Source organism: Notechis scutatus, chromosome 3, assembly GCF_049901735.1.
Source record: "Notechis scutatus isolate UNSWTSFEM ecotype Mainland chromosome 3, rNotScu1.2, whole genome shotgun sequence".
In the NCBI taxonomy this organism is placed as follows: domain Eukaryota; kingdom Metazoa; phylum Chordata; class Lepidosauria; order Squamata; family Elapidae; genus Notechis; species Notechis scutatus.
In genome coordinates, this window is record NC_142011.1 from 19,439,180 (window position 1) to 19,462,886 (window position 23,707).

Below are 23,707 nucleotides of genomic sequence, written 5' to 3' on the forward strand. Positions count from 1 at the left end.
CACAACTGGCTGTAAGCTTCATGGTCTTCTGTTGTTTGTATGTTGTTGTTGTTGTTGCTGTTGCTTTAAAAAAAGGTCCTACAAATCCGGCAGGCACTATTAATGGTGGAAAGCATACTTGTAACAGAGCAGACTAGAATCGCCCCGGAGGCCAGGCAGAAAAATAAATAGCTGACTAAAGCTACTGAGTGTCCAAAGCTCCACCCAATCCATGTAGCTGTACCTAATGTTTACCCACTCTGAATATTGCTCAAGGCAAAGCAAGGTACCTGTTGGAAGAGACTTTTAAACACTGCAGCACCTGTGGCTGAACAGCTCCAGAAGGGATCAACAGCCCAACAGAGCCAGACTTCATTCTGCAAACACAGGCAAGGTACAATTTGTTTGTATGTTATGTATGTATTTTATTCAATGTTAAAATATCTACCAGTGTTCAAATAGTATTTATTAGAGTCCTGGCCGGTTTATCAAAGATGTATGTTTTAACGTTACTTTTAAGCTCATTACCAAAACATAAAAACTACACACTGCAAATCAGTTGATTGGTTGGTTGGTTGGCTTGTTTTCCTTCTTTCTTCTCCCTTCCTTTTTTTTTTTTTCTGCCTTGTGCAGTGGAGGAAGAGTGTTTCTCAGAGATTTTGGCAGCTTTCTACACTGCAGGGTCTTCAAGACTTGGCCATAGGGCTAGCATAACTACTAGTCCTTATCACCCAAAGCTTACAACATGGAGCCAATTCATGGAGGCTGAAGAAATGAGACTGCGTAGTGCACTGAGCTGGGGGAAAAAAATCAGGGTTCCTCTAGCCAGCTTCCTGTTTACAATCCTCTCTGGGAAGCAGCAGATGAAATCCAGAACTGGGGAGAACCCAGTTCCCATCTCTGCTTTCCAAGAAGAAGACCATTCTGGCAAACAAAGTAATGAGACGTTTTATGAGAACAAAATGAACTGTTAGACTAGGCTGCTTTGGAGCCCACAGGAAGTGCATGGATAATATTTAAAAGTAATTTGTTTACTTATTTTTAGTTAGTTAGTTTAGTTTGTCAAGCATGAAACAAGTATAAGTATGAGCATAACATACAAACATGTAAGTGTAAACTGGTATAAGTATATACATAATAAATGAGTACGAATAAATGGGAACAGTAGGACAGGGACGGTAGGCATGCTGGTGCGCTTATGCACACCCCCTTACAGACCGCTTAGGAATTGAGTGGGGTCCACGGTAGACAGTTTAAGGTTAAAGTTTTGGGGGTTTGAGGATGTAACAACAGAGTCAGGCAGTGAGTTCCAGGCATTGGCCACTTTGTTGCTGAAGTCCTATTTTCTGCAATCGAGTTTGGAATGGTTTACTTTGAGTTTTTATCTATTGTTTGTTGTAGGGTGGTTTTTTTTTAGAGTTTTGTTTTCTTACAGGTAAACTGCACAACAGGCGATAACCAATATGTTTTGCCATTTTTTGAAAGCCAGTTTGATGTAGCGGTTAAGACACTGGGCTAGAAACCAGGGAACTGTGAGTTCTAGTTCCGCCTTAAGCATGAAGCCAGCTAAGGTGACCATGGGCCAGTCCCTCTCTCTCAGGCCTAAGAACAAAGGAAGGGGGAAAGTGTGAGAAAATATTGTCAGGAAAAGTGTAGGAACTAATCCAGGCAGTCAGTAAGAGTCAACACTGACTGGAAGGTGCACACACATACATACAAGCCCTTGTCATTTCAAGCTTTAAACAACAGCAGAAAAACTCAGATCAGAAGAAGCCTGTTCCTTTCCATATTTTCTCCTTACTTCTGAAGGTGTTGCCCTAGTGACAGAGAGGCCTCTTGGTCACTATCTCCATTTTCCTTTAAAGCTGCTCACAAATAACAGGTTATGTTTATCTTTGAGTTATACTTCATAACTCAAATTTCTCATCTTTTAATAAGCCAACCTATAATGCATGAGTTTTCTACCTAGCTACAACTTATTATTTTTACTACTAATAAAAATATTTGATCCTTGCTAAATTTGGGTGTGTTAAAAAGCTCTGAGTAAAAGTGACATGACTTATAATAATGTGGTAGTAGAGGGGATAAGGGGTAGCTGTGCTGTTTCTAGCAACACTTTAGCTCAGGGGTGTTCAACCTTGACAACTTTAGGACGTATGGACTTTAACAGAATTCCCTAACCAGCATGGCTGGCTGGGAATTGAAGTCCACAACTGTTAAAATAGCCAAAATTGGATATCCTACTTTTGCTAATATAAAGTGCTATCTTCCTTTTTTGTTGTTGTTGTAGAGGTGTTAGTTGTTAGTTTGTGTAAACCGTAAAGGTTCCTTTAAGACATGATGAACTCCTGGATATGTCAATGCTGTTTTGGGGGGCAGCAATATAGAGCTTGATTACACATACACACACACACACACACACACACACACAAGTTTTGGTTTTATTGATTTCTCAGTCCAGCCTACAACTTGGAGATTTTCTGATGAAGTACCATCCATACCAAAGATTTCTGACTCCAGAAAAGGGAGGTCAGAAGACATCCTGGAAGAACCAATGATAAATCTGTTCTATCTGCAGCCAAAAAAAAAATACATTGATGTGTCTGCGAAATCACCTGAAGTTGACTTTAACATGAGAGAAACCTGTCTTTTTTTATAGAAAACATAAAAGGGAAAATGGTTATGGAGGAATTCAATGCTCAGAAGTACAAACCACAAACAATTTCAGAAAGAAAGGGAGACAAAAATGTTTGGTTTTTGCAGGCTTCAGGATTCAATAATTTTGCAAGAGTCCACTAATAATGTCTGCTAGGTCTGGTGCAGGGGTGGGATTCTACCAGTTCGGACCAGTTCAAGAGAACCAATAGTTCTGGTGATCATTTGGCCCTGCCCACCTGCCCCTGCCCTTTTCCTGTGCTTTATTTCCTTGAGTACAGCTGATTTGTGCAGCAGAGCAGTTTGCCTCACCTCAGTTGTTTTACTCACTGGGGCTGCAGCAGAAGGTAAGTATTATAGCTAAAAATTGTCTTTTCTAAATGTTGGGAGCACATGTGAGGTGAACCGGTTGTTAAACTGGTTGAATCACACCACTGGTCTGGTGAGATATGCTAACAAGAAAGCGGTGGCTTTAATTTTCCACACTACTCTGGGGCAAAGTTTTTGGATGACTCCTTTCATGTGTGTGTGTGTGTGTGTGTGTGTGTGTACATATACACATACATACATACATACATACATACATACATACATACATGCATTTAGGAGGGATCACTTTTATCTGAGGAGTAGACAGATGGAGAAGGGGTGTTTTATTCCAACCATTTGCTATGCCAGCTTTCTGCAAATCCAGCTTTCTCGTCCTGAAGTCTCAGGTGTCTGTAGGGCAGTCATTTGTGCATTAATCTTGTGAGGTGCATAAAAAGTTGGAGGCTTGTCCCTGAGGCTAAGAGAGAGAGGTTATAAGGTCTTGAAATGCAGAGTATGCTATGCTGTAAACTTGTTTAAATTGTTCTTGGGTGGTTCTTATTTACTCTCCAAATGACTAATACCCAGCCCTTCCCTTTGCTGCCTATTTTGACAAAGCAGACTAATGACTTCATGTGAATGGGGATAGATTCAAAGACATTGCCTTCCCAATAGCTGGTCTCCACTGTCACTCTCATGCTTTCCCTTAGATGGCCAAGGTTAGAGCACATGACATTATTAAAAGCTGTTGCCAATCTTCTTGCTTGTTCTGTGAGTATGCCAATGGCATCCGCTAAAAAGCTATTTAGTTGGCTGTATAACCGGATATTTACTTAGCAGGCAATCACACCCAACATATTTTTCCCCTTCTTGCTCTTTGTCATAGCTAAACTTGGACAGGCATCAATGATTTCTAGTTCCAGACTTATGTTCCGGCCCTTATGGCTCGAATTTAGTGACATCTTACTCCTTAAAATACAAAGAATAAAGAGATACCATAAGGACTAACAGATTTATTGTGGCATAAATTAATGAAGCTGCTGTAGCCTGAAGAAACCCAAGCCATCACAAATATGTTAGGTTTCATAGTACCAAAATTTCCTTTGAGATTTCTGTGGCAATACTTCCCAGTCTGAGTTATTATGTCTATGGAGTCCCTTTCATTGTTTTTTTTATTGTTATGGTTTTTTAATCCAGTTCACTACATATTGTTTCACGTTCTTAAGTGTTTTAATTATATATTTCGTCATTGCAGGCCAGCCAGCATTTTTGGAATGGGCAGTCAATATTAAATTTAAATAGATTACATTAGTTTGCCACATTGCCACATTTCTACAACCCAACTCCTCGTAAGTGTGTGGAAGCCATCCCGAAGTTCTCTTTGCTTCATTTGACGTTAACGTATTGCAGGAAAGCACAAAGAATAAGGTGTGTCACAAAGAAATAAGGGGTGCCAAGGAGGATTGTCAAAACAGTTAAGATGATTGTGATTGTACAATGAAAACTCCCATCTTGACTTTTTAAACATTTATTTATTTATTTATTTATCCATTTATTTATTTATTTATTTATTTATTTATTTGTTTGTTTGTTTGTTTGTTTGTTTGTTTGTTTGTTTGTTTATCTGCTCATTTCATTCTGAAATGGGACTCTGGGTGATTTCTTATTCCATAGCCACACCTGCATAGAAATGTGATTCTATCAAACCTGCCTCAAACTAGTCCAGAACTCAAAAAACCCAAAATCCCTTCACTCCCATGTCTTATAAAATAGGCAGGAAATAAATAGCCATTTTCTTTCTTAATACAGAGATATCCAGGCAGTAAAATTAAGATGCCTTCCCCCAGTCTGTAGAGCAAATTTACAGCATCATAATTTTCCCCATAGCTGACCTCTCTTTTGGTACAGTGATGAGTGGGGTTGTCCTAACAATTTACTGAAAGTTCAGTGAAAGTACTGTGATAGATATCTTTCCTTGCATTCATGAGTCATTATCCTCATCTTGGAGTGGACACAAGGGAGAAACTGGAAAGGAGGTGAATCTGGAAAGATGGACAGCTTGGTTGCTTTCATCCGCTGTCAAGATCTGATTGCAAATTAAGTGAATCCAACTTCCTACATTGACTTTTGCTCAACAAGTGGCTGGGAAGGTTGCAAATTGCAATAGCACTTAGATTCACAGTGCTTTATAGCCCTCTAAGCTTCACAGTGCTTTACAGCTCTCTCTTAACAATTTACAGTGTCAGCATATTGCCCCCAATAATCTGGATTCTCATTTTACTGACCTCAGATGGTCAACCGTGGACCACTGAGACTTGAACTGCCAAATTGCTGGCGGACAACAGTCAGCAGAAGTAGCCTGCAATACTGCATTCTAACCACTGTTGTCAAGGTCATGACTGACAGATCCAATCAAGCAAGCAGACTTGAAATCTATCTCTTTTCACTAAGCTTTATTGAGAACATCAGGGGTGTCAAACTCAATTTCATTGAGGGCTGCATCAGGGCTGTGGTTGACCTTGGGGGGATGTGAGTGTGGCTGACTGGGTGGGCATGGTTAAGAAAGTGGGTGTGGCCAACTGTGTTGGCATGGTCAGCTTGATGCCATTCCCAAACTGCTGGCATGTTTCCTCTTCGGATTGGGTAGACCGGACCAAAGCAACACTGGCCCTATGTTTCCTCTTGTGTTGGGTAGACTGGGCTAAAGTGATGCAGGTAGACCAGGCTGAAGCAATGTGAGCCAGCCTCCTACATTTTCCAAGATGGCCCCACGGTCCAGATCCAACCACATCACAGGCCAGATCCATCCCGTGGGCCTTGTTTTTGACACCCCTGGAGTATATCATATCGGTATAGATTGAAGCAAAAAAAAACCAACTCTAGATATTTCCTGCCATTTTCATATACTTAAAGAATCAAATTGCCCTCCCTCCAATTAGTGCAGGTCACATTGTCCAATCAGAGGTTCCAATATTGTTTTGGCAACGATCTGGGTCTTGCTAACCCATCTGGTCAAATGATTTTGGTTCTCAGGGGAGGACATCTTGTTATCTGGAACTGGCATCCCATAGGTGGTTCTCCCTGCTCCCCCCAATGTCTCTGTGACAACTGAGAAGCAGCAACAGTTGCAATCAGCAAATTTTCACTTTGAAGTTGACAACTGTGCCACCATGGCAAATGGTGATCATATGACCCCAGGATGCTTCAACCATCATAAATACATGTCAGTTGCCAAGCACCTGGATTGTGATAATGTGACTGTGGAGTTGTTTTTATAGTCTTAAGTGCAATGACTATTGATAAGTCTTTTTTTTTTTTTTTTGTATCATTGTAACTTCAAATAATTGCTAAATGACTCGTTCTAAGTGGAGGACTATCTGTATGGCAAGATTTTGTTGGGTGTAGATGGAAAATACCACTTTCACACTAGAACAGAAAACCTCAAAGCCAGGCAACCTTGATTAAGGGCTGAGGGCGAGAGGAAAATGGTGTTATGTAAATAGGACCTTAAACAACAATTGGAACAGCACCTTCAAGCTGAAATTAAAGAATTGTGTCAGTGTACCCTTAAAAAAATCTTATGAAAAAACATGATTATTTTGAAGGACAGCTGCTTAGATGTTAACCCATTTTTTTCCTTTAAAAATCCATGAATATTCCAAAATATTCTAAAGGAATGATACATCTGGAGAAATGCGGTCAAAGACCAAACTGCCCCCAAGTCCTTCAGAAGTAAAATATTGGAAATGCCAATTTTCCTGTGGATCTTTCAAAACAATTCAGCATTTGAACAAAGCTAACATCATAGGAGGGTCTGGAGTTGTTTCTGAGTTTCTGCAAAAATCTGGTGCAATAAACCTTACTCTGAAAACATCCCTTCAAGTTTCTGATAAGATAATTGCTTTATATTGGCTTTTTCAAAACTCAGATTACTTAGTACTGCACATTTAGAACTTTGATATTTATCGTAGTGGAGAACATTTCTTCTGTTATATGGGAAAACCTAACAGTTTTACAACTGAAGAGATTGGACTGCCATTTGTCAGAAATGGTGTAGGGTCTCCTGCTTGGGCGAGGGGTTGGGCTAAGTGACCTACAAGGTCCCTTCCAACTCTGATTATCTGTAATCTATGGGACTTCTCTCCATCCCTGTTTTTCTGATTTATCATGATAAATCTTGCTATATGTGCTTATTCTTTTTTCAGCACCCCCAAGAAAAACAGATAGGTAATTACAGAAAAAGCAATCATATCTTTCTTTCTGTTTGCCTTCCAATTGGTCACCCAGAGGAAAAAGGAAAGGAAAATGTTGAGAACTTCCGTTTTTATTTTTGTTTGAGATTCAGAAATCCTTTTCCTAAAGAGGCCACAGCAGGAAAGTAGATTAACGTTCCAATTTTACCACCTTTATTGCTGCGATTGTTAAATAATCACATGGTTGCCTGGCTTCCCCCTTTGACATTTTGCTTGTCAGAAGCCAGCTAGGAAAGTTGCAAATGGTGATCCCTGAAACCATCATTAATATATGTTAATTGATGAGTGCCCAAATTTTGATTATGTGTCCATAAAGATGCTGTGATAGTCTTAACCAGTTGTAATTCTCATTTTTCAGTGCTATTGAACAGCCACTAAACAAAAGGTTGTAAGTCAAGGGCTGACTTACAGGTAGCCCTTGACAAAATAAAATTTAGAATGAGAAATCTGTTGCTTTACAGATGTTATGAGCCACGATGGTGCAATGGTTAGAGTGTAGTACTGCAGGCTACTTCTGCTGACTGCCGGCTTACAATTTGGCAGTTCAAATCTCATCAGGCTCAAGGTTGACTCAGCCTTCCATCCTTCTGAGGTCGATAAAATGAGGACCCAAATTGTTGAGGGCAATAGGCTGATACTGTAAACCACTTAGAGAGGACTATAAAGCACTGTGAAGCAGTATATAAGTCTAGATGCTATTGCTGTTACACCTGGCAGCATTCTTTGATACTGGCTATGCTGATTGGTGCTCCTACAAGCTGAGGTTTAGCAACCTTATTGTCCATCTGTGATTTTTGACAGAAATATATTCATTCATCTGTACTTAATTGTTTCATTTGTCTCCCACTACAGCCACTGTTATGGGAAATACACAGTTCATTCCAAACGATCCTGAAGATCAAGATCCTGCTGCTAAAGCAACATATTCACAGGTAAATTTTAGAGTAAACATTTGTGTATATTAGCCTTACCCAATGTGCTTTTCTCTAGAGTGTTGTGGATTTCAGCTCCCAAAATTCCCAGACTTAGCCTTTGATTTCCAATATATCTCAAAAGTACTTGGATAAGTTTGGCTCATACAATATTTAAATAGTATTAAAATATGCACAGTACTCTACATATCTTGACATACAAATAAAATGGATCTTCCACATCATAGCATGTATCTTTGGTGCTTTTATTGGCAGTTATTTGACCTTCATATAACCAGACATTTGTCCATTATGTTGATATCTTTCACTCTTTCACACATTTCCCTGCATCTTGTAAGTCTTGGTTTTGGGGAAAACTGAAAGCTTTATATGTTTCCTAGCTCAACAACTGGTTTGGAAACTACAGGTTCATCCAAAATCTTTTTTTTTAACTTGAAAATTCAAAATGGTGACCTTCACTGCCGTTCTTTTCAAGCTACCATAGCAGATTACAGTGTATTTTTTTCCTAGAAAAAAAGTTTCAGATTGATAAGTGGACTGCCTTTCTAGAGCTCACTCTACTCTATGTGAAATAGACAATATTCAAAAAAAGAGAGTAAAAGCTGGAACATGTAGATTAGAGTGGATTCATTCATTTTTCCTGAAATAGTCCCACAGAGACTCCATTATATGTAAACATGGGCCAATTTTGCTTCATCAAAACTTTTTGAAGGTTTGCTTCAAAGTTTCAAACACTCCTGAAGAGTATCTATCTATCTGTCTATTGGTCTATCTATGTATGTATAATCGATTGATCAATCGATCATCAGATCAATCATGCATCATCTACCTATCGTCTGTCTGTTGTCTGTCTATCATTCCACACAGTCCTATTTTAACACAAAATCATTTTTATATTGCTGACTAGCTGATAACCCAGCGTTGTCCGGGTATTTATTTATCCCAATCCTGTATTAGACATGAAAATCCTGAAGTCGAGATTCATGTTGTTGTACTGTCTCTCGCACAGTGTTGCAAGTGTTCTATTCCTCTCCTTGGGAGTTTCTTGTCTACGCTGGTGTTTCATTTTTTTTGATTGCACTTGGCCAATCGCCTGACGTTTCCTTGGAGGGCTGAGAGGGAGCCCCCTTGTGCAGTACTGTGAAGCCGTTACCATGGCAAGTCCACTGTACTGTACAGTAGAAGCCATTTTAAGGCAAACATACCCCAAGGGATGTTAGGAGTGTCTTACCCCCACAGTATTTGTTTCCAAAGGATAAGTCATCTGTGTACCAAGTTTGATTGAAATTGCTGGAGGCGTTCCAGAGTTATGCTGGAACACACACACACACACACACACACACACACATCCATTTTTATATAGAGAGAGAAGATTTACAATGGGGATATTTTGCAAAAAAATATGTAGGAGAATGAGAGATTCACAGTGTATTCCTATACAAATCCGATCTGAAGTCAATCAAGCTGAATTTACTTCCAAAGCAAGAATGCCAAAAACACATTGTTTTGGAAAGATGAATCTAGAGAAGTGATCATTTCATAAATCTATAGTATTTTGCCTCCAATCAAACAAATATGTTTCACTCATTTTTTTATCACAATTTTTCCCCACACTTGGTTCAAACTGAACTTCTGTTGATTGCTATAGTGCAGGGATGTCAAACTCAATTTCATTGAGGGCCACATCAGAACCCTTGGGGGCAGGTGTTGTCAGGGTGCCTGTGGCTAACTCATTGAGGCTCTGTTTTCAGCTGTGCACGGCCTCCCCGGGCTGTTTTCACTGGCAGTGGATTGCAGGAGGCCATCGTGGCTGAAAACAGAGCCTGGAAGCTCCATTTTCACTGGCAGAGGCACCATTGGCCAGTCCTTCACTGTTTCCAGGGTGAGCCCACAGGCACTCAAGGGCTGGATCAGCCTGTGGGTCTTGAGTTTGACACCTCTGCTGTAATGCATAAAACATTACAAACATTCAGGACAAATTGGTACCTCAGATGACCAAACTTTAATCTTATGCTGCAGATTTCCTCTGAACCTCCTGAAAGCCCTACGAATGGACCTGTTATTATCCAACCAGTACAGACAGAGATTTCTGCAAACAGTGACACAGGTATGTCCTGGGTAGCATATCCATGTCTTATATAATTAGGACCAGGCTGTGGGAACTGAAAAGACAAACAGTCAAATGGCATTTCTTCATTGGGTGAGTAGGAAATAGAGAAAGGCAGAGTGCATCATATAATCAGGGATAAGCTTTCCAATAAACCATAGCACCCACAGAATAACAATAGAGTTTCTCAGAATAGGCAGGGATTAATTTTCAGAGCTTTCTTATACATGTTGGGGTATTCTAAGCAACAAAATGGATGTCTTGGTCTTGAAGTAATTGTGCCCCTTAAAATTGTGCCCCTTAAAAACTACCAATTGTCCTCCAGTTATCAGGGTTCTGATGATTGCCCTAATTAAACATGAACTTCAAGCCAAGCTTCAAAAGAATCCAAAAGATTTATTAGGAGCAACATGTCGGCATTGACCCATATGAAGTCAACTCTGCCACACGTAATTTATGGTCACCTGTGACCTGTTTCCCCCCTCCTTCCTGGGTGTGTCATAAATCAGATTCTCCAACGAAGTACGTTCACAGGCTGTGTGTCATCAATCACATTCTCCAATGAAGGATTTTCCCGGGCAGAAGATCCAGTAGCCTAGACTACAATCTTTGTAAGATAAGCGTGGAATATATTTCTGGTTTTAATTGCTGTACTGCTCCTTCAGGTTTTTCCCTCCTCCTGCTTATGGCAGTTTGAAAATAGGCATAGGAATGCTTTACAAGTTGACACCAATACCAATTCTTTTATCTCTTTGAGTGGAGTTGTATAGAAATAAAACAGGTAATCTAGCTCTTGACCACATTTAAGATATTCCTTATGCCCTGAGAACTTCCAAGGACCTCAAAACAACAAAAATATTCTAGGGTGGAATTATTTACCCCTCTCTTCCTTGTGGTGTCCTGATGTCACAAACCATAACCTATATAATCTCTAGGACAGTTCTTGTCTTACAATCATTCATTTATTGACCATTCAAAGTTACAACAGCACTGAAAAGGTGACTTATGACTATTTTTCACACTTATGACTGTTGCAATATCTCCATTGGTCACATGATCAAAACTTCAGCTGTTGTTAACTGGCATGTATTTGTGATGGCTGCAGTGTCCTGGGATCACATGATCCCCTTTGGTGACCTTCTGACAAGCAAAGTCAATCCAGATTCATTTAATAACCGTGTTACTAACAACCCTCAGTGATTCACTTAACTGTGACAAAAAAGGTTGTAAACTGGGGCAAAATTCACTTAACAATTGTCTTGCTGAACAACAGAAATTTTGAGCTCAATTGTGGTCGCAGGGTGAGAACTATTTGTATTACAAATTCAACTCTATGGGCCAAAAAAGAAGAAGCTTGCCCTCTATTTCAAGAAAATAGATTCATCAGGTTGGTACCTCTGAAGTGGGACTACAGCTCCAATCTTCCCTTACCAATATTGCCAACTGATCTGGAAAGCACCAGACAGAGAGCTACTTATGCAGACAAAGAAGTCTGAGTCAGCGTTTATTTCTGAAGTATAGAAAGCTTGCAGGTTTGACCCGTAAAATATTATAGATGATGGTTGTTTTGGCAGGTTGTAAAAATCCATCAGCATGATAAATAATATATATTTTTATAGCTGACCCTTGTTAATGTAGGTGGGATGAGCTTTTTACAGAATGGGAAGCTTAGGGGAAATCATGGAATCTTTGGAGGGTGTGATGGCTCAGCAGTTAAAAATGCTGAGCTTGTCAGCTGGAAAGCTGACAGTCTGGGTTCGAGACCCAAGGGCCACACGATGAGATGAGCTCCTGTTATTTACTCCAGCTCTTGTCCACCTAGCAGTTCGAAAGCATGCAAATGCAAGCAGATAAATAGGTATCATTTTGGTGGAAGGGTAACAATGCTCCTTGTGCCTCAGTGTATGTTGGTCACATGACCATGGAAATGTCTTTGAACAATGGTGGCTCCTTTGGCTAAGAAACAGAGATGTACACTGCCCCCTAGAGTCAGAATCGAATGGATAGAGCAGGAGTGTCAAACTCGGGTCATCACAATACCATCACGTGACATATTGCGACTTTTCCCCCCTTCACTAAACCGGGTGTGGGCATGGCCAGCACGTGATGCATCCAGCCCATGGGCCAGCAGTTTGACAGTCCTGGGATAGAGGAAACCCTCACCTTTAGCATCTAGATAGCAAAGGGGGGAAAATTGTGATACATCACATGATGACAATGTGTCATCGCGACTTTGACACCCCTGCCTTAGAGCAATAGGCTGCTCAAAGGGATTTGAGTACACTTCACATGAATGAGCTTCTTCTCTGTAAATTCTGAGCAATGTCTCACATTTGGCTAAGACATAGGGCTGATGAGCTTGGCAGCTGCCAGATCTCTGGTTTCTCAACAAGCTGTATTTTGATCTGTGCTCCCAAGTTGCATATGTCCAATGATCTCCAGGATGACATGGATCTCTTGGGAAATTCCCCATAATGTCCTCAATCTAATATTGTTCCAAATCGCTAAGCATTGTGAATTATTTAAAGAGCAGATGGCATCCTTTGATGTTGTGAAGAATGGAAGGCCAAGAAATCTTTTTCAGGTTGCAAATAAAGTAGTTATGGCCAGGGAAAAGATTCTACTCACCAACACAAATTATTGCCACAAATAGCTCTTTCTGGAATTATTTTACGAAGCCTACCACTGTTATATTGAAAGTGCCCTGTAAGTCTTATAAATTCTTGCTCTTTTGTGTGTGTGTCCTGCATTATCACTTGTCTATTTTCTGTGTACAATAAAGGTGCAGTTTTGAGTACAAAAGGCTGATCAGTCAATAGCAAATTTACATTGTGGGTGTTAGCTTGAATTAATCAATAGTGTTTGACTTGATTGACTCATATGGAGTTGGCTCACCTCTTTTCCACATGACATTGCAAGAAAGAGAAAAGATATACACCGTTGCAAAAATAGTTCTCATTCCCATCACCCCAGGGCAAGGTGAATCCTACAAACAAAGAATCATGGCTACTTTACGCCATCGTTTATTTGTTTTTTAAAAAAAATCTTAGACTTTGTGACATTGTATTTTAACTGCTGGAGATGAAAAGAAAGGCTTGTGGGATAACTTACAACATGAGCCAGAACTAAGTTGATTGTCCTTGGTGATGATGATCCCTCACTTGGCTGGAGGTCTCATTTGTTGCTACCACACATCAAGAGGGAAAACTGAACTGCCCTTCTAATCTTTAATGTTGACTCCCATCTTGATAGATAATGAGCTTTATGCTGGTCTGCTCAACTTTGAATACATCAAGCTGAACCAGTCCTATCATATCTAGGAGATCCCTAATTTTCTGGCTCTTTCTTATCTGTTGGAGCTGCGAGAAAATGGTGAAACATGTCAAGTAATTGACAGACTCTGATAGGTGGCACGGCCTGAAGTTGCTTAACCTGCATGCAACTGAACAGGCCATCACATGTCCAACAGTTTGCAGCTTCTCCAAAACTGTTAGCATGTTTACTGAACTGACTCCTGATTAGAAAGATAAGCAGGAATTATTTTTCAGTTCCCAGTGCATATTAAATCCTCAGCATTTTTTTCAGATCTAGACTCTACTAAACAGCTTTTTTTTTTTTTAAGGAAAAGGGAAATAGATGGCTAAAAACTTAGACCTAAGAAGAAATTTCCCGACAGGTAGAACAATTAATCAGTGAAACAACTAGCCTCCTGAAGTTGTGGAAGCTCCAACACTGGAAGTTTTTAAGAAGAGGTTGGACAACCATTTGTCTGAAATGGTATATAGGGTTTCCTGCCTGAGCAGGGGGTTGGACTAGAAGACCTTCAAGGTTCCTTCTAACTCTGTTATTCTATATTCTATATCATAAATAAAAGACTTCAAATTTAGGAATAAAATCATTTGAACATTTTCCTTCTTGCCCTTCTCTCTAAGTTGCACTAATTTGTTGACAAATTAAACAATCTGCCACAATTATTAATTAGTTTGTTTATCTTTAGTTTTTGATGCTTTAATAAATTGCTAAAATTGGCCCTCAGCCATAGAAAAGAAAGAAGTGTTTGACAGATACTGTAGAACAGGGGTGTCAAACTCACATCATTATGGTGGCATTGGGACTTTTTTCCCCTTCGCTAAACCAGGTGTGGGCATCACTATAGTGTGTGACGCATCCAGCTTGTGGGCTAGGAGTTTGACAGCCCTGCTGTAGAAGATAGTCCAAAGTCATGAAAGGAGGACTGGGAGTAACATGATAGCAGTATTCCAATATTTATGGGGCTGCCACGAAGAAGAGTAGGGTCAACCTATTCACCAAAGCACCTGAAGGCAGGACAAGAAGCAATGGATAGAAACTAATCAAAGAAAGAACCAATCTAGAACTAAGGAGAAATTTTCTAACAGAATAATTAATCAATGGAACAACTTTCCTCCAGAAGTTGTGAATGCTCCAACACTAGAGGTTTTTAAGAAAAGATTGGACAATCATTTGTCTGGATTAGTATAGGATTTCCTGCTTGTGCAGGTTGAGAAGACCTCCAATATCTCTTCCAACTCTGTTATTATTGTATTATTCTTTTATTCTGCCCTGTTAATAATTTTATAACTTTCAGATCAAAATATAGCAATCTGATAAGTTCAGACTATATGAATTAGTGTTCCAACTCATCTTCAACCACACAAATCATTAGAAAGGGAGAGTTATTAATAGGTTTTTCAAAAGTTTCACCTGTCCTGGATAGGAATTTTTCACCTTTTATGGTGTATTCAAGTTAGTCACTTTCTCCTCAAGCCTTTTTCCTGTTACAAGGACATATGTTTAAACCTCCAACAGGTGTACTCTGACATCTCTTCAAGCAGAACAAGCATTGTGCATAATTTGCAGATTACCATAAAGATTCCTTTACTGGCTGTGCTGTGTGGAATCAATTACAGTCTCCCTGCCAAACTCCTCCGCACGGAGTTTTGCTCCCCTGTTTATTTGCTTTGAAAATGGAGACATTTTTATTCATCTGTGAAATCAGAAGCTGCTTTTGATCACTTTTGCCTTTGTTCTACGACATAACACATTGCTCGTGCATGCCCAGTGGTATTACAGTCCATGCTCTTTCTCCTGAACATTTCTACTAATGACTTTCAGAGGAGAGAGTTCTTACAGCAACTTGGCACTTCAAATAATTTCATGTTTGTAAAAACTGCCAAAGAAGACAAAGCTGGTTGTTATCAAGAATCTTGTTACTTTGCGAAAGATTTTTTCTCTGGTGGAAATGGTTTGCAGAAACATCTGTTTGAATCATAAAGTGAAAAATGGATTGTAAGGCAAAGGTTAAATTAAAAGTGATAGCAATAGATGTGTGTATCTTAGCCCTGGTTTGTATCAATCCTACAGGTCTTTAGTGAAAGGACCATACAAGTGGTGTGTTTATGTGTTACGTTTCACTCCATAATTACTTCTTTTAGCTGTGTTTTTCTTCGTCCTGAGTTGTGTTACAATATCAGGCAGCAGTCTAGCTTGGAAAATAAAAGGAATTGTGGAATTGATAATTCACAACTCTTTTTGATCTTTAAATCAGACTGACCATTCTACCCCTCCCCCCCCCCATCTTATTTTTTATAGAAGGAATCAGATCCAGATTTTCAATATGTTTAACTTGGTGAGAATCACATTTTAGCTTGACTTTCATTTTTGTGACACATAAGGTGGCATAGATTTTGCTTTGGGTATCCATACTTTTGGAAGGGGAGTTGTTGATTACATGCCAACAAGTTGTTACCAGCTCTTAGTGACCACATAGTCATGGATGTCAAACTCGATCATGTCATATGATGTATCATGAAGTTTTTTGCCTTTGTGGCCTGCATGTGAGGCATCTGGCCCACAGGCTGTCAGTTTGACAGGCAATTGATGTTCTCCATGATGATCAGGGTCTAACCTGGTTCTTCAAGTCTTCTGATTGTGCATTTGTTGCTACTGTAACAGTGGTGGTATGCTACCGGTTCGGACTGGTTCAGCCAAACCAGTAGTAAAAAAAAAGCCTCCACAATCCGCTGAGACAAGAAAGAAGAGAAAAGCGCAGGATCTCCCCTCCCACCTGCCTCTGCGCTTCTCTTTTCTTTATCCTCTCAACTGATTGGTGCTGTTAGATTGGGTACAAAAGAGACGCGAGACCAGTGAACTTCAAGCTCTTTATTTTATGTTAAGATCTGTACGAGATCTTGGAGCCGCGGCAGCCCTTCATATAGGGATTGCTCGCGGCTCATCGGCCAATGACAGTACTTTGAATCTCCCGCAATCGGCTCGGCCAATCGCGGTTGATTCTAAGTAAGCCAATCACAGTTGTTGAGTCGGCCAATCAGAATGCAGTTCGTGCGGACCAATCAGAATTTACCTTTTGGAGTATGTTAATACAGAACAGGTGCTGCAGACCTCAGCTGGTGTGGGGAAAGCTGCGTGCGCATGTTAGGTGTGTGTGCACGTGCGATCCCCAAACCGGTAGTGGAACAGGTAGGATCCCACTGCTGTATTGTAACTGAATGTAAGTAGATTATGAACCAACTCTATGTTTTCTTTGGAAGCCTCTTAAGATGCTGTCATGGCTGAATGCACAGGTATGTTTGAAGCCTAATTTGAGACATGACTCTAAAAAGCCAAGGTGAGCAACACTTTCAAATGCTTTCAAACATTCTGCCACTGAGAGGCTGAGTGGTAGATTCTACACTAGCATTCATATAATATTGTGAGAAAGCTCACATGATTGCAAGCTCGTCTAAAATATCCTGCATCTTGAATTTCAGGAAACACCACATTATGCTATGAAGTTAATTGCATAGTTATAAAGAAAATCTTTGCAGCTCTGTGCAGGGGAATGCAGGTGAGAAAATAAAGTGTCTCTGTGTGGGAAGGTACAGGTAGCCCTCGACATACAACAGTTCATTTAGTGACCATTCAAAGTTACAACGGCACTGAAAAAAGTGACATAACTATTTTTCACACTTATGACCGTTGTAGCCTCCCCATGATCACATGATCAAAATTCAGACATTTGGCAACTGTTTCATACTTATGACAATTGCAATGTCCCAGGGTCATGTAATCACCTTCTGACGAGCAAAGTCGATGGGGAAGTCCGATTCACTTAACAACTGTGTAACTAATGCAAAAACTGCAGTGATTCACTTAATAACTGTGGCAAGAAAAGTCACAAAATGGGGCAAAACTCACTTAAGTACTATCTCGCTTAGCAACAGAAATGTTGGGCACAGTTGTGGTCATAATTTGAGGACTACCTGTGTAACTAAATCCGTGGACATTGACTTTGGCCTAGCCTAGGCTTGCCAACCTGCCTAAAACTTAAAATTTCAAAGGTTATTTTTTTCTTAATGGAAATACTGCAAAGCACCAGTCTTGGAATCATACATATTTTCAAGACTGTTGTTGCACCCCCATATTACCAGGATAAGAAAACAAATAAGGTGGATTATTATTGTCGTCTAAAACTTTATTTGGATATATGACCAATTCTCCAGAAAAAAAAAAGACAAAACTAACTCAGAAAAAGTCAGAGCTGGCCCCGGACCTTAAGAAGAAACAGTTTTACTTTCTGGTTAAATGGTTATTTTTTAACAGGCCACACAAGTTGTTCCCCATTCCCATCCATTTTGTGTCAGGAACTACAACTTGCTGTCAGGCTTCTAATTATGTTGCTCAACTCCAAAAGTTGCTTTTCTAGCTTTTTATTTTTTTCTCTTTCAGTTCAGTATCAGAATATTTTTCTCTGATTTTCCATTCTGATTGGAAACAGGGAAGCTGTAGCACAATGAAGGATGTGAGAGAGAGACCAGTATTAATAACTATATGTTTCAGCACCCTCGTTGATGTGTATTCAGCAGAAGCATATTTAGTCAAAGGGTGAGGCAAAATTGACAATCTGCTTAAAATAACAGAGGCTAATCCAAATGAGACTTGTCGAATTCATTGGTGTGACCCAGTAAAGTTTCAACCTGCAGAATTGTCATCTTCATTTGCTTTTTATTACTGGAGTTACACTGATGCCCCTGGCATTCTGCACCGTTACATGTCCTATTTTGTAGCTAAAAGGTTCAATTAATTGCAGAAACCCATGCAGAATTTAAAATCTTTCTTGATTCTTCCAAGTCTTTGGGGCATGCATGTGTAGTTTGCAACACTTGCCACTGTAGTTTCAACTTCTGATGTAGCTCGGAATGACTCTTCATCCAAGAACTCATTGAAGTTCATTAAAAAAAACAACTTTCAGAAACCGTCAAGCACTTTTGGTTTTTTCATCATCTCTGGTAGGCTCTAGGATGTCACAATAATCCAAAAGGCTTCTGGGGAATGAATATAATGGGCATAGATATTAGAACTTCATTTCATAGCACGTGTGACTTTGGTTCAAAGATACTTTTTTAAATTAAATTTTTATTTTTAATATTTACAATAATTCCCTCTTTCATTCATACAGCGTGTCGACTGGGTACATATGTCTTGTGCTAGCAATTGTAATTAACATTTTTCTTACCAATATAACAATAATCACATTTTCATTATCAATCATTATCTCTTATGTCTATTATTTTTATAACAATCTTAACTTATTTCTTTATATATTCATCTACTCAATTTTAACTTGTTTTATTTTCCAACCATTGAAAAAATAGACCCCATACCATATAATATTCAGTTTCTTCTTTTTCTTTAATTGCCAATGTTAATCTATCCATCTCTGCACATTCAAATATTTTCTCAATCACTTTTCCCTCTGCCGGTATTTTATCGCTTTTCCAATTCTGAGCAAATACAATCCTAGCTGTGGTTAATACATGAATAATTAGGTATGTTTCTTCTTTGCTGTAACCTTCTGGTACCATTCCTAATAAAATAATTTAAGGTTTCAAAACTATATGTTTCTTTACCATTTTTTCCAACCATGTATGTATTTTTGTCCAATATCTTTTGGCTTCTGCACATGTCCACCACTCAAGGTAATATGTTCCAGGTGTCTGATGGCACTTTCAGGTTTGAAGATACTTAAAGAGCCCTGGAAGCAATTGGTGGCACATCATACAGGAAGGATCAGGGGTTTTCAAACATCACCCCCGTGAGTTAGCTCTCCTGGCATTCCTCTAGTAAGAGAAATAGTTTCTGTCATACTTCTGAGATGGTCACCATATTTACCAACAGAAATTCTAGATGGAAAAATAAATTCATTTATTTCTTTTACCATACTTATCTAATCTAAGGTATCCACCCTGCTATAAAGCTGATTTCTTTGTAAATAATTTAGTCTTCCTTTCAGATAAATATGATGGCCCTGTTTGGTTTCAGAGGGAACTGTGTAGACAATCCCTGTTTGTATATCTGAGACAATTCTGTGGTTTTCTGATGAACTCAGAAAAAGCATCATTAAACAGCGAATCCAATTGAGCATAGGTAAAAACCTTTCTTAAGAATTACTTTGGGGCAATAAAAAAACAGCAGCAAAACGTAACAATTTGTTTTGCTCTTATTCTGTCCACAGATAAGTGGATTATCACATTGTTCAGGGCGGGGGTTCCCAAACTTGGCAACTTTAAGACTTGTGGACTTCAACTCCCAGAATTCCTCAGCTGAGGAATTCTGGGAGTTGAAGTCCACAAGTCTTAAAGTTGCCAAGTTTGGAGAACTCTGGTTTAGGGTAACCTGATCTTTCTTGGGGAAGGAGTCAGTGGCACTGTGAAGGCTACGCTGGGTCTCTGTCAGATAAATTAGTCTTGTTCCTTCTGAGTTCAATTCGGGCTCCGCAAGGTTTTACGGAATTGATAAGGGAATGTTTAATGTGGTTACCTAGAAAGAATTCGAACCCATTGGTTCTGAAAACATGGATAGGGTCCTTAGTGTTGTGGGTACACAAAGCTGCTAGGTGATGTCACCTCTCAATACAGGGTCCAACCAGGGGTGGGATTCAAATTTTTTAACAACCGGTTCTGTGGGCATGGCTTAGGTGGTAGGTGTGGCTTGGTGGTCATGTGACTGGGTGGACATGGCTTGGTGGTCATATTATTGGCTGGGCGTGGCCAACTCAATATAACTCATATCAAGGCACGCATCTCCTCGCCTGGCCTCTCATGACTGTGGCGATGCTGCAACAGTCGTAAGTGTGAAAAATGGCCATAAGTCACTTTTTTCAGTGCCATTGTAACTTTGAATGGTCACTCCACACAAGCAAAGTACCAGCAAAGGAGGGGGGGGGAAACTCCAGAGATGTTCCTGAGACAGGAAGTCTAGTCCTGCCAAGAATGTAATAATAGTTAATGGAGAGGCAGTTTCTGTAAGCAACACCAGAATGTTTCCTTCCTGCCTTCCTTACAGGATTAGGCCAGTAATTTCTTCTAACAACCAGTTCTCCGAACTGCTTAGAATGTTAACAACCGGTTCTAGCGAATAGGTGCGAACTGGTAGAATCCCACCCATGGGTCCAACATTATCAATATGCTGCTGCTATTGACGGTGATATCCAGTGGTACATTTTCACCCTGGACTGACTAAATCATGCCACTGAGGTTCTATCATAGTGCTTGGAAGCTGTAGGAATCTGTATGGGGAAGAACAAGCTCTGATTCAACCCAAGCAAGACTAAGAACCTGTGTGTTTTGAGTTTCTCCAGCTATTGGGGTTCTTCACCTTTGGTTCTAGTCAGGGAATACAATCCAGGGCAGCAGTGGTGGGATTCAACCGTTTTTGCCATTGGTTCGGTGGGTGTGGCTTGGTGGGCACGCTTTGCGCACATGCACACACTTTGCATGCACACGTGCACCAAACACACACTTGGCGCAGAGGCATTTGCACAGGTGCAGAGGCATTCTAACTCACCTCCTGCAAGCCTGCACAATCCCAGTTACTTCAGCAGCTGCCACACAGCACTCTTCTGTGCTGCGCAAAGCAGCTGCACTTCAAATTCAGCAGATAAAAGTGAGTATGGGAGCCCAGGCGGGTGGGTGGGCCCAATAGCAGCGCGGCGGAGAGAACAGGTTCAGTCTCTGTTACTCATCACTGCTACTGGCTCATCAGAACTGGGCCAAACTGGGCCAAACTACCACTTCAGGGCAGGGGTCTCCAACCTTGGCAACTTTAAGAGTGGGGAGGGAATGGGGATTTTGCAGTATCCTTCCTCTGCCACACCCACCAAGCCATGCCCACAGAACCGGTAGTAAAAATATTTGAATCCCACCACTGGCACAAAGTAGTAGAGTCAGTTTGATCTAATCATTAAAGCAGGGGTGTCAAACTCAATTTCTTTGAGGGAAGCATCGGGGTTGTGTTTGACCTCAGGGAGCTGGGGTGGGTGTGGCCAGATTGATGTTACTCATGTCAGGGGCACCTGTGGTGGCCCGAGTACTCTGCCAGTGAAAATGGCCTCTGTGAGCTCTGTTTTCCTCTAACCTGCGGCTTTGAGTTTGACATCCCTGCGTTAAAGCACCAGGCTAGAAAGTGGGAGACCATGAGTTCAAATTCTGCCTTAGCTATGCAAACTGGTTGGGAGACTGGTAACTCTTTCAGCCCAATCAACTTCATAGGCTTGTGGTTGTGGGGAAAATAGGAAGAGGAAGGTGTGCATTCTCTGCCTTGAGATATTTGTAAAAATAATAAAGGTAGGATATAAACAAAGAAATAAAGAAAGAGGAAAGTAATAGTAATTGCCAATTATTTGAGCCAGTTGAAAAATGCATTCTAATGGGTAGACAAGATCAATGAATTAGGGCAGTTTTATATATTTGCTGTAGAACCAGAAATAGAAATAGACTCCAATATGAAGTAAATATGTTCATGACACTCATTGTTTTTCCTGCCCTTTGTTATCCACTGTAAGTTTTGAATACTCACAGATACACATAATTCATTTGTTCTGGGTTTCCACCTATTACTGTACATTCAGTATATTTTTTCATTCCCTTGTTTCATTATGCATGTTTGGCTAATGTTTCTGTACAGTAGATGAGGAACAAGCCTAAAAACATTTTTTAAATTCTTCCTGCAAGTTGTGCAAGCTCTGAAATCAAAGGTTTCTTGCTTCTGATACAACACACATTTATCTTTGTTTTTGCTTCGCTTAACTGAGTGAACAGATATCACTTGCAAGTCAGAATCTGCTTTGTTATATTGTACTGATTAATGAGTTATCATGGTAAATCTTCTGAAAGCATTGATCTAGGATAAGGTAATTTTTCTACTAACAGTGATAAGATTTTGGGTGCCACTAAGGCCAACAAACTGATATTAAGTGCAACGGTGACAGATGGATTGACTGAGAGTTGTCTGGAATAATTCTTGTTTATTTTGCTAATGCAGTAGAATTCCTTAAGGGTTATAGTATAGAATAACAGAGTTGGAAGGGACCTTGGAGGTCTTCTAGTCCAACCCCCTGCTCAGGCAGGAAACCCTATACCATTTCAAATAAATGGTTGTCCAATCTCTTCTTAAAAACTTCCAGTGTTGGAGCACCCACAACTTCTGGAGGCCAGTTGTTCCACTGATTAATTGTTCTAACTGTCAAGAAATTTCTTCTAAGTTCTCAGTTGCTTCTCTCCTTGATTAGTTTCCATCCATTGCTCTTTGTCCTGCCCTCAGGTGCTTTGGAGAATAGCTTGACTCCCTCTTCTTTGTGACAATCCCTGAGATACTGGAACACTGCTATCAGGTCACCCCTAGTCCTTGGAAGGTTACCAATGGCAATCCCATGATTCCACTATGCTTCAACCATCGTAAATACATGCTAGTTGCCAAGCACCTGAACTTTGATCATGTGACTGTAGAAACGCTACAATAGTTATAAACGTGAGGACCGGTTATAAGTCCATTTTTTTCTGTACTGTCGTAACTTCGAATGGTCATAAAATGACTGTCCATAAGTTGAGAACTCTGTATACAAGAAACGCTACCAGTTGTCAAACAGAATATTTGTGTTCTCAAATATTAAATAGCATTTGGCATTCAAACCAAGTTCTGCCTTTTTGTTGAGTTTTCCAGATTCCTATTTCTCACGCAATGACAACTTCTAAAGCTTCAACAAACACCTGTAATCACACATCACACATTTACCATTTTGGATATATATATATATATATATATATATATATATATATATATATATATATATATGTGTGTGTGTGTGTGTGTGTGTGTGTGTGTGTGTGTGTGTGTGTGTGTTCCGTGTAGTTGTGCTTTTAAAGTTGTAGCACAACTACAATGACATGGGAAAATACCCGAACAAAGCTGAATGCCATATATACATACATACATACATACATACATACATACATACATACATACATACATACATACATACATATATATATATATATATATATATATATATATATATATATATATCCTTAAAAAAATAGTAACAGCAACCTTACTTTTGCAGGACCCAGACAGTTCTGAAATAGAGAAGGCTGCCAATTATTTGCTAATTTAATTTT

The 23,707-nt window shown here is 39.8% G+C and overlaps 1 protein-coding gene across 9 annotated transcripts in view; it reads left to right on the forward strand.

Moving 5' to 3' along the window:
• Positions 1-249: 249 nt before the first annotated feature.
• Positions 250-23,707, forward strand: part of BCAS1 (brain enriched myelin associated protein 1) — a 55,621-nt gene continuing 32,163 nt past the window's right edge. For 4 of the 9 annotated variants that reach the window (XM_087959270.1, XM_026664957.2, XM_087959271.1 and 1 more), the window contains exons 1-3: positions 256-373; positions 8,049-8,128; positions 10,148-10,235. In XM_087959270.1, coding sequence (XP_087815396.1) covers positions 8,057-8,128; positions 10,148-10,235 — 160 coding nt within the window. In that variant the 5' untranslated portion in view covers positions 256-373; positions 8,049-8,056. Of the gene's footprint in view, positions 374-2,933; positions 2,982-8,048; positions 8,129-10,147; positions 10,236-23,707 lie in introns of those variants that run through there. The other 5 variants (XM_026664960.2, XM_087959272.1, XM_087959268.1 and 2 more) reach the window with 4 other exon arrangements.